The sequence below is a fragment of the Hippocampus zosterae genome, chromosome 4 (assembly GCF_025434085.1).
Source record: "Hippocampus zosterae strain Florida chromosome 4, ASM2543408v3, whole genome shotgun sequence".
NCBI classification, from domain to species: domain Eukaryota; kingdom Metazoa; phylum Chordata; class Actinopteri; order Syngnathiformes; family Syngnathidae; genus Hippocampus; species Hippocampus zosterae.
In genome coordinates this window covers 23,330,423-23,341,162 of record NC_067454.1, presented here as the reverse complement: position 1 = coordinate 23,341,162, position 10,740 = coordinate 23,330,423, and the positions used below count along the sequence as shown (strand labels likewise).

The 10,740-nt window shown below is 43.4% G+C and overlaps 1 protein-coding gene across 3 annotated transcripts; it reads left to right on the top strand.

Moving 5' to 3' along the window:
- Positions 1-832: 832 nt before the first annotated feature.
- LOC127599285 (caprin-1-like) lies at positions 833-10,696 on the top strand. 3 transcript variants are annotated; one of them, XM_052063137.1, is made up of 17 exons: positions 833-1,010; positions 1,739-1,873; positions 2,445-2,507; positions 2,589-2,675; positions 4,074-4,315; positions 4,451-4,533; positions 5,060-5,218; positions 5,290-5,342; positions 5,436-5,519; positions 5,596-5,757; positions 7,019-7,127; positions 7,724-7,785; positions 8,926-9,057; positions 9,274-9,427; positions 9,506-9,712; positions 9,934-10,043; positions 10,153-10,696. In XM_052063137.1, the coding sequence occupies exons 2-17, from the start codon at positions 1,739-1,741 to the stop codon at positions 10,225-10,227; spliced, it is 1,917 nt and encodes a 638-aa protein (XP_051919097.1). In that variant the 5' UTR covers positions 833-1,010; the 3' UTR covers positions 10,228-10,696. The 3 variants fall into 3 exon arrangements, with proteins under 3 accessions (XP_051919097.1, XP_051919098.1, XP_051919099.1); XM_052063138.1 differs by having other exon boundaries at positions 834-1,010; positions 9,524-9,712; XM_052063139.1 differs by lacking the exon at positions 8,926-9,057 and having other exon boundaries at positions 834-1,010.
- Positions 10,697-10,740: the final 44 nt, after the last annotated feature.

The following is a 10,740-nucleotide window of genomic DNA, read 5'->3' as shown; positions in this document are numbered from 1 at the left end:
GTGCTGGAGCCTATCCCAGTTGTTTTCAGGCAGTAGGCGAACTTGCCAGCCAATCGCAGGGCACCCAACAATTCACGCTCACACTCACACTCAAGGACAATTCAGAACCTGCCATGCATGTTTTTGGAATGTGGGGCGAAAACCCACGCACGGGGTAACATGCAAACTCCACACACAGAGGCCAGAGCCGGGATCGAACCCTGCACCTCTGCACTGTGATGTTGACGCGCGAACCAGTCAACCACCGGTCCGCCCTATTACTATTATCATTAGTAGTAGGAGAAGGAGGAGGAGGAGTCGTCGTCGTCGTCGTCGTAGTAGTAGTAGTGGTAGTAGTAGTAGTAGTAGTAGTAGTAGTAGTAGTAGTATAAAATCATTTCAATTAAGCTTGATTTAATTAGTTTTTAGAGCATGTATATTAGATTTCACCTGTTTTTATCCATCCATTACCTGAACCGGTAATCCTTAATTAAACCGGTTTTGGGGGTTTTTTTGTTTTTGTTTTTAAACGAAAAATAATACTAATACTGTAATTCACATACCACTTCTACAATGACGTACATGTGTCGTATGTCGGTTTATTTATATTAGTTTTAATCAATCTAAATTATATTCAGGATCCGAGTTAGTACTTTTTGGAATATTGTGTAAAGAGTAAATACTAAATATGTTTATAGTAGGTGTGTGTATTGGCAGAAACAGAAGGCCTCAGAATCTCTTCTTTCGAGCGTAATACGATAGTACTGTAGTGTAAAACGTATGTATGGTGTGGTGGTGTTTTTTTCTAAACAGGCAAAATTGAGGGCACCGGAGAGGGGTCCTTGTAGTCTTGCCTGGCTCAGCATCAGGAGCAGCCATAGAGCAGCAGTTCCTTCCTCAGCCGGTTCGTGTGTCACCTCGAGCATCATTTCTGGAAAAAATACCACAGAAAGGCAACGCCACCGAGTTTACCTGCTCAATTGCTGTTAATCTCGTCGACGTAAATCTCTTTGAAGACAAAGAGTATAAAGGTATGCTATTTGTACCACTATCACGGAATGGCAGAAGGTAGAAAATCGTCTTTTGTCATGTTAAGCTGAGACGACGACACACGACGAGCTGTTGCAGCATCCACTAATCATGTTCGTTTATCCGCACTAAGCGACACTGAAACCCCGTTTGAAAACATGAAAATGTCATTTTCGATGTTTTAGCGAATGCGTGTGGAGAAACCGGGTAAATAGACGCATAGCAGCAATGTGGGGTTAGCTTGCAGGCTAACAATGGGACACAGAGAGCCAGACCAACATTGATCTCTCATAAAATAACGCAATATTGAGTTGAACGTGACCGAGGTTGATGTCGTTTCACTCGTAGACTCTGCGGCAACGCACGAACGCTCAGAGTAAAGTATGGTCAGTGTTCAACTTGTTCAATTACTTGGTAGGTTTTGTTACGTAACATTTTGAGCCCCTCTGCCCTCATTGCTTTCAGTTATATTAAAACGAAACAAAAAATATATTCTCCAAGTGTTGCATGCTGTGTCTGTTTCTTTCCCGAACATACTATTTTGAAGCGCATGGCAAGTACCCAAAAAGTCCAAATATTCCACAATGGGTAACTCCCACACAACGGAAGGTCGCGTTCTAACAGCGATAGCTGGAGACGAGTAACTGCTCTACTCATACTGAATTGTTTCCCAATGAAGTTGTTTGAACAAATAAGTGGATTTTTTGCCTTCTCTCCCAACTCAATTTAGATGCCTTCAGCGATGGTTGGTAACAATGCTGTCCAGTCTGCCATTCCAGAGGTTGGAAACGGGAGCAAGTCTGACGCCATGAAGCAGGTTCTTGGTGTGCTCGACAAGAAGGTTCGCAACATGGAGAAAAAAAAGGTATTATCCAGAGCACCATAATTTTCTTTCATTATGATCACCATTGTGTCCACAACACAGCACAGCACGCAACACGTCAATGCTTGAGCAATCACATTTGAGTAAAACTGTCAGTGTGTAGCACTGAATCATACCGAGATGCATCGGTTTAATATTTCCCCTGTAATTAAATAAGTTCACTAAAAATATCGAGGGAAAGTGATTTGGGCCTCACAGCAGGAAATATTTTCATTTTCATGGTGGAAACCAGATTTTAAAACCCTCCTTGTGATTAACTTTGAATCCAAGTTTCAACACAACTTCTAAAATGCATTTCCATTCATAGATGATTGTTTGAAGTGTATGTGTGCTGGAAATGTTTTTGTGAGCTGTTTTGCTAGTGTTGTGGTTGTACTTGTACTGTCAATAGTGAATATTTCGTACTCCATCTCTTTTTGTATTTTGAACCAATTTATGGAATAAATAGCAATTCATCGGTCTCTGTTAAGAATGTGTTCATTTTCCACGGATTATCTGTCATTTTAAAATTTAGCCCACCTACACTGTTTTAACCACCATTCCCCTCTTTCAGTCCAAATTGGATGACTATCAAGCAAAGAAGAACAAAGGTGAAAGCCTGAATCAGGATCAGCTGGTATGTACACAGTTTCTGGTTTTGTAGATACAGCCTGTTTTTCACCCAAGTCCAATTCACTTTTCCATGATGTGCCTGAAGGAGGCCTTGTCAAAGTACCAGGAGATCCTCACCAATATTGAGTTTGCTCGGGAGCTGCAGAAGATTTTCCTGACCCTTGGCCAAGAGGTGAGTCCAAATACATTGCTTTTGTTCCAGATTTGCTGCGCATTAAAGTTCTAAGTTTACGATGGATAATGTCGGGTGTCCACCGGTCAGTTCGGCTCACAAGCTTTTGTGAGTAAATCAGGATCTGGCATGAATGTGGCTCTTTTCACACAATTTATATTACGTAATCACAAGCTTTGTTGAAAAAACAAAACTACAATTTATGATCTTCTCATTCCATCCCTACTGATTCTTGGCGTTTGCTCAACCAAAATAACTTATGCCTTAAGTTAGCCCATTTGCACCAGGTGTCATGTGGAAAACTTTAAGGCTTACACTGAAATTGATCACAAGCCGACTGCTGACAACGAATGCTAGCAAATGTATACAGTTACTACAGTATATGTTAACAGGGCTAGTTGCGACTTGCCTGCGAAAAAATCTTAGTGTGGTAAACCTTCAGATGACACTGCCGCCATTGGCCCATCAACAGAAAGCGTGTCCATGTGTGTGACTATCGACCGCAGACATGTTGTACCGGTGTGGGCGTTTGCCCTGCGTGCCAGCTAGGTGGTGGGCGGGACCAAACAACGATAGGTTGCAGCAGCGTTATGGATGTTTTTTGACAGGGAGATTACATGCAGTATGGAGAGAGATGTCATGCATTTTGAACGTCTGACAGACCACAAGCACTTTCGTCCAGTATTGTCTTGTCAATGGAAACTTGCATAGGTCACGTCATATTTTAGTCATCACCGTCATCTCGTGATCATCACCAAAAAGTTCAAATAATTTCGAAATCGTTGATGAAAAGAACACTGATCCGGAGCTGAACCTAAACACACCAAGGCTGAATGCAGCCTGGTGCTGCTTATGGACTCCGCCCTCCAATTAGCCTGTGGGCAGAGAGAGCACACATTATCAACCGGCCAAAAACACAGAAAATGACAAACATTAAGGCTGGGCACCTTTGGAGCATGTTTGTGGCACGTCGGCACGGGTGGGGTCACTGCAATTCAATGTGTTTGATCAGACCCTTTTTCTGTCATCCACTTATTCACAAATCGATTTCTTAAGCAAATGTGGAATTGTTGGTGGCGAGTAAGAAATGTCAGGGAACACATCTGTTTCCCCTTCCACAGCGTACCACCTCTCACTGTCAGGTTTAGTTACATTCACCCCGTTTTACTCTGTCCGAATAAGTTTGTCACCCGCATCGTGACTGCGGTGGCATATATCTTTCTGGGCAGTCGCGGCCTGTCACGTTTGCTATTCCTTTACTCTGCGTCATCTCGCTTCGATCCGGTTTTGTTCCAAAATGTGGCTCAGTTGGCTACAGGGAACATTGTGTAAGCATATGTTGGTGCTTTTTATTTATCTGTCATGATTTAAGCTAAAATGGGAAGGGCGTGTGTTTAGATTCAGAAGACTTTGAAGAAAACTGCAAGACGCCAACAGCTGCAGCGAGAGGAAATGGAGCAACGGCGACTGAAGACGGTGTTGGAGCTGCAGTTTTTATTGGACCAGTTGGGTGACCACAACGTCAGGCAGGATCTGACGCGGCCAGATGCTTCTGGCTCCTCCTTGCTCACGGATGCTGATCTCGCATCTCTCGACGAGTTCTACAAACTCGTCGGACCTGATCGGAACTGCGACGTCAGGTGTGTGGTTCCCGCTCAAGTATTAGTGCCTCATCAGATGTCTTCATGTGTTAGGAATATGCAAAGGCACAATGGATCAATCGTTTCACAATACACAGAGTGGACGGTGTACCGTGTCTCCTCATTGACTTGCAGGTTGACTGAACAATATGAAGAGGCCTCACTGCACTTGTGGGAACTGCTCGAGGGCAGGGACAAGGCCGTGGCAGGAACGTCATGTAAGCATTTCCATTGCTCCCGCGACTTGTGTCAGGATAATGAAACAGTTTACTTAAATCTATTTTCGCCAGAAAGTAGAATAGCAGAAAACCACATGTGAAACGGAATTGCAACCGATATTAACGATTTGTGCCCTACACCCTTTTTTTGCCTATTTGTATGTATGCTTTTGGGGAGTGTCAGTCATGTCAGCGTGTTATACCGGAGACAAATTCCTTGTGTGTTCTACATAGTTGGCCAATCAAGATGATTCTGATGATTCTGATTCTGATGTTAACCAGTTGACTCTTCACGAGTCAAAAGGCTAACCACTTATTTCATTATTATTTTTTTGTGTACACCGGCCAAATTTAATCTTATTGTGTGCTGCTGCACATGACCCTGTCTCTTAAGTATGCACCCTGATACAAAGCTGAACTGCATTCTGGAGTTGACATGACTCTTTCTTATTTTTATGTTTATTATGGTGATGTTATGTGACTAAATTCCGTTCACCCTTGAATTACTTCACCAATCATGTTCCAGACAAAGCGTTGAAGGACATCATGGACAACTTGCTTCAGGGCGGCTACTTTGACAGAGCACCAAGTGCTCGAAATGGAACATGTGAAGAGGAAGAGGAGAAGGAGGAAAAGCAAGCAGTGGTGGCTGATTCCGATGTTCCAGAGCAAACACCTGAACCAGGTAGGGTGCTTGTTTAAATGTGCTGCGGGGAAACTAAAAGCTTTTTTTTAATATTGTTATTTCTTTTTAAGAAGCAACAGTTACTGAAAATCATCCACAGCCAGTGCAATTGGAAACCACAGAGGTGAGATTTCCGTGCCCATTGTACTGCTTCAGACAAACACCAATGAAATGACTTTTTTCTTTTTTGGTGGCTAACTTATATTGTTTGTTGTAGTTTGTAAATAGACAGTTTATCCTGGAAAGCACTTATAGCAGTACAGACACAGAACATGTGGAGGAGTGGTCAGTGGACATGCAGGTATGCTGTGCTTTTGTATGACCCTGCGTACTCTCTGCGCAAGTAGTTTTGTTAGTGTATTATTTTCTACACCAAGATGGTGAATTCCCTTCAGCATCAGCCCCCAGCCCAGCTGCCACCAGAACCGAGCGTTGCTGGGAATCGTGTCAGCCCATCTCCGTCGACTGACCCGGTGATCAGAAAGCAGGTGGTGCAAGACCTCATGGCCCAGATGCAAGGGACTTATAACTTCATGCAGGTGAGAGGAACCATAGTCTGCGTGCGTGTGTGAGTGAGTGTAATTGATGGAGAATAGACAAACACAATGTTATCATATTTCAAAGTTTCATTTTGTTACATGCTTGATTGACCTCAAACGCGTGTGTTTATACAGCTTGTACACAATGGAGCACAGAGAATCAGGGGGTCAGTTTGAGGGGAATCGAGCCAAGGCGCTTGGTAACTGATAATACAGGAAGAAGGATTCAACTTCGGGCGGATAGGGAGGACAGAATGCACTCCAGCATAATAAGATGTCCTTGAGCAAAGTTACAGATGTATCAGTTCATGGGAAGACTACTCATTAAAATGTCACGGTATCTGTTGATTATGAATGTTGGCGCTTGTAAGGGGAAGTGTCTTGGCCCCCAGGTGTCCACTGAGAGGCGCGGCGTGTAAATGAAGGGGGGAGTGTTTGTCTGATATCTCGCTTGTAATTTGCATAAACTGTCAATAAAGGCCAGCAGGAGCTGGGTGGGGGTCCAGGTTTCGGTTTGAGAAGCGAGCACGAGTTCGTACGGCTTCAAAGAATCGTGTCTCCTGCCTGGCAGTCAAACACAACTTCTTCCTGGGTCGAGTCTCTGTTCAACTGTCCGAGTGATTATCTCCGACATTACTGTTGGAGTGGTCTCCGTTTTACAGCGTTCCAGCAAAGAATTGAAGACAGTGGATGACCCAGAAAGGCAATAAAGTCAAACCTCGGTTTTCAAATGTCTCTGTTCTCGACCAAATCGGTTTTCGACCAAAAAGTTTGAGTTTTTTATGCCTCGGATTACGACCGAAAATCGGTTCTCGACCAAACTGAGCACACTTGAATTGCGGCACTTGACTCCTCTCGCCTTCCTTACACGAGGAAATGACGCTTCCTCGGGTAGATAAGGAAGTGACGCTTCCTCAAGTAGCGTTCCATGTAGTCATGTTCAATAAAGAGTTTTTTTTTTTTTAAAGAGCGTGTTTTTTTTTTTTTTTAAATCAAATCGGTTTTCGAACAGCTTTCTGGAACGGATTATGGTCGAAAACTGAGGTATAACTGTACATGGATCCCCAAGACGGCTAAAGCTCCTTTGTGGTCCTTGTTAATCTCATATAAACATTGTCATATATGTCTCAGCAGCATAAAACCAGAATGGCCAACCCTCATCTATAGCACAGTGCATCTACATCATGACATCACATCTCCCTACCTGTGATGTCTACACCATGATTCACCACTCATTTATTTTTATTTTTTTAACCGCAAGGACTCGGTGTTGGATTTTGATGGGCAGCTCCTCGACCCGGCCATTGTTTCAGCCCGGCCCATGAAGCCTGTTCAGACTGTGGACCTCCAACAGCTAGCATGTGCATCATGTGAGTATGCTGCTTAATAGCCTCACTGGCTTCTTCAGAAGGTCACGGGTGGGATTTAACTTGGGCAGGGAGTATCCGGAGGATATCCATCCTCTGCCCATTTACTTTGTAGTATTATTACTGTGATATATGCTTATGTAATTACAATAATTAGTTTGTATGGTCATTCAGTGACAGTGACATTTGGATGATTTTTGCAAACTCCACGATGATGCCGACATATAACGCCTTTAACCTTGAATATTAGGAAGGCTAACCATTATTCTGAATGGACTTCCTGAAATCTATAATGTACTGTATTACTTTTCTTATGACAGCCAAATGTACAGTATATGATACAGTTTGTAAAAAACAAAAGGGGGGCGGGGGTTCCATGGATTCCTTGGGTTGAGTGCAACTGACTGAATTTTTCAAATATTCATCTTATAAAATTATTACGTAGCATTTTACGCCTGCCCCTCTTCAAACCTAATCTCAACCCGAGACAGAAATATTCTCCCCTGTCCAATTCTGACAAAAACCAGGAGACACTGAAGTTGGGAGTGACCAAGCTTTTAACATTTGTGTCACATTTTTTTGCTCTATCCTCCCAACAGCCCACTCAGAGTCCAGACTTCCGCAGATGAGTGCGATGACAGGACCAAAGGAACCCTCACACGTAAGTAGCAGAAAGAGAATGGCAGAAAATGCAACTGTGGCTCATGTTATGGCGAACGCGATGTCGTCATTAAGGTAATGAACAGAAGAAGTCAAACCAACGACTCTGCACGAGTCCGCGGTCTTTCCTTCTTACAGCGCCCTCAATAGTGAGTCAGAATGGCTTACAGCGAAGCACACAGACGCACGACATACAGTACCCGTCCGTACTCAACTATTCTAATGATGGGGAATTACTGCCACTGTGCAGTCTCATGTAAAACAAAGAGTAATTGGCTGCTTTTAAAGCGCATGTTACATGTATGCCGCATCTTGAATGAGGACGAAATTCTGCTGGTTTGTAGCCCGCTGGGCTGACGTAGCAGCTAGCGCTGTTTCGGGACCAGTAATCACTGGGGATTCACTGGTCTGAACATGGCATTCAAATCAATATTGCATTTGTGGAATATGAGTTAAGCTGCAAAATCCACCTGTTAGCCATTGCAGGGGGCAGGCTTTTTGCCACTTGCTGACATCATAGTGACTCAGGGCTCAGGTCCAGTCATGGCTCAGCTTCCAAAAACAGGTGACCCGTGATAGGTATGTGAACTTAGGAGCACAATTGTGTGTATCTCTCCAATGAAAGACAATTTGACACATATCTTGATGTACAGTATTCTAAAGTGGATCGATTAGATTTGGCTAGAGTTGATGCACTTATATCTTTTTATGAAAAAAAAAAGCAAAAAGCCCTAGCATTAATGTATGTGAAGACGCGGATCATGTCAATTGTTTCTCAACAATTAGGAATTTTTTTCCTAATTTTGTTAAGAAACAGGTGAATATCATTGCGCAACACTATTTCTATACATTTCTGGCCATGTTTACATTTTCAATTGATGACTTCTACCGCATTCCTAGGAAATAGCATTGTCCAATCAAAGTTGAATTGTTTTTAAAATGGGCCCATGGGCTGGTGATGTGGTTCTTGGGTGCATGTGGGAACTATGTTGATGACCCCTGCTGTAGACAGTCATTTGTCAGCAAAATAGATCATTTTCAGACTTTTTGCATTGCTACAGTCAATCATTTATCCAACTTACTACATCTTTTATTTTTCCTTCCCCCCTCCCCTCCTGTCCCCCATTTCCAAACCCTCCAGGCTGCAATGTCTCTGTCTTCTGAGCATTCGTCTGCCTCTTGTTCCCTGTCCTCTGCCTTCCCACCTGCCTCCAAATCCACCCACACTGGAGGCATCAATGTCAATGCTGCCCCCTTCCAGTCAGTGCAAGCGGTAATGCTTCGTATCCGTGTCCGGTCCTTTAGTACTTCACGCCAATGAAGTACAACCAATGCCTGCATGTCATTTTTTTCCCCATACTCCTGAATAGGGACAAGTGGCTCTCTCCATCTAACACCTACAATTCTGAATCATTTATAGACACGATGAGTGAGGTATATTCTTTTTATTTGACCTGTAATGTAGAAATGTTGATTCTGCTTTTTTTAGGTATTTGTTCTGAGTGCACCTGCGCCACCGGCCGGCGGCCAAGCAGATCCTCGAAAGCCGCCCCAGTTTCCTGTGAGCTACGGGCAGAGTTTTAGTGGTCCATTGGAGCCTGCTGCTGACCATCCTGACATCCCGCAGGAGACTTTACAATCTGGTGAAAGCGCAATGAAGATTGACTTTTTTTTAAAATCCTGTATTAAACAAATGCTGTGTGTGATTTAAATGTATTAAGTCATTCGTGGCCTTCCAGTTGTTGCTGGATTCCAGCCCCAAGCGCCGATCATGTCTTCGCCAGCCGTGCATGGAGATTCGTCGCCTGGTGCAGGCTTCGGACAGTCGGGCCAGTCCTTGTTCAACAGCAGAACCGTGCCCCGGGGCGGCGCAAGGAACGGCAGAGGCGCCATGAATGGCTACCGAGGCTCCTCCAATGGATTTAGAGGTACACTGTCCTAATTGGAACTCATCTATCACAAGGCCACATTGTAGTTGTGGATTCCCATGGGGGGAGGACTAGGAGGGATGAAAACCGAGCCCTGCTGCAAATCAATAAGTGAGTGACATACAATGAGCTGTTTTAAGGGATCATCTGAGATTGATGCTGTACCTAAAAACATATAAGATAAGTAAGACATTTGATGTTGTTGTTCTTTTTGTGATCAGGGGGATATGAAGGGTACCGTCCTCCTTTCTCTAACCCTCCCAGCAGTGGTTACGGTCAAAACCAATTCAACACGGGGGCCCGGGACTACTCGACTAACAACTATCAGAGGGTAAAATTATCTTGTCATTTTGAAAATGAATACAAAAATGGGTGTGTGGGGGCGGGGGTCTAGGTGTGAACTTGATATGTGAAAAGGTTCATGGTGATGTGTGTTGCAGGAGGGCTACCAACAAGGTTACAAACGGGGGGCTGCCCAGGGGCCTCGAGGTAATGCTCAACCAATGCGTTCCTAATGACTGGCTCGTCGCTCCACATTGAACATTCAGGATTTTTGAATGTGCTCACCCAAACTCACTTTTCTAATGTTCCATTTCTCAGTAACACTTTTTTTTAATTATTATTAAAAGCCTGTTTAAGTCAGTCTGCTTTTGTCTGCCCGTTTTCTCTAAATGTTTTAACACAAAATGCTGTTTCCTAATTTCATGTGGGATTATCAGCAAGTATGTGAGATATTAAACAACTAGGTATTCCTGTAAACTTGAAAGATTTCATTAATTTATTTTTTGTACAAAACGATGCAAAAAATACCCTGCCACTGTCAAAATAATTCCCTGGAGATTTTCCTCAGGCATGTGCTTTTTGGTCACCTTTTCCTTCTCATCTTGTAGACATGACAATTTATTTTTTAATCTATCACCATCACCTCTTTGTATGATAATCAGTCAAGACTGTTTCAATAAAGCTGTGTTCTATTACAAGGCATTTGCTTGTGCTACACTGAAGACAGTATGGCTGTGCACCATTCA

Coding starts and splice junctions, on each gene's coding strand:
- LOC127599285 (XM_052063137.1), top strand. CDS start 1,739: ATGCCTTCAGCGATGGTTGGTAACAATGCTGTCCAGTCTGCCATTCCA. Junction 2,676..4,073: donor TCCTGACCCTTGGCCAAGAG/GTGAGTCCAAAT, acceptor GCGTGTGTTTAG/ATTCAGAAGACTTTGAAGAA. Junction 4,316..4,450: donor GATCGGAACTGCGACGTCAG/GTGTGTGGTTCC, acceptor ATTGACTTGCAG/GTTGACTGAACAATATGAAG.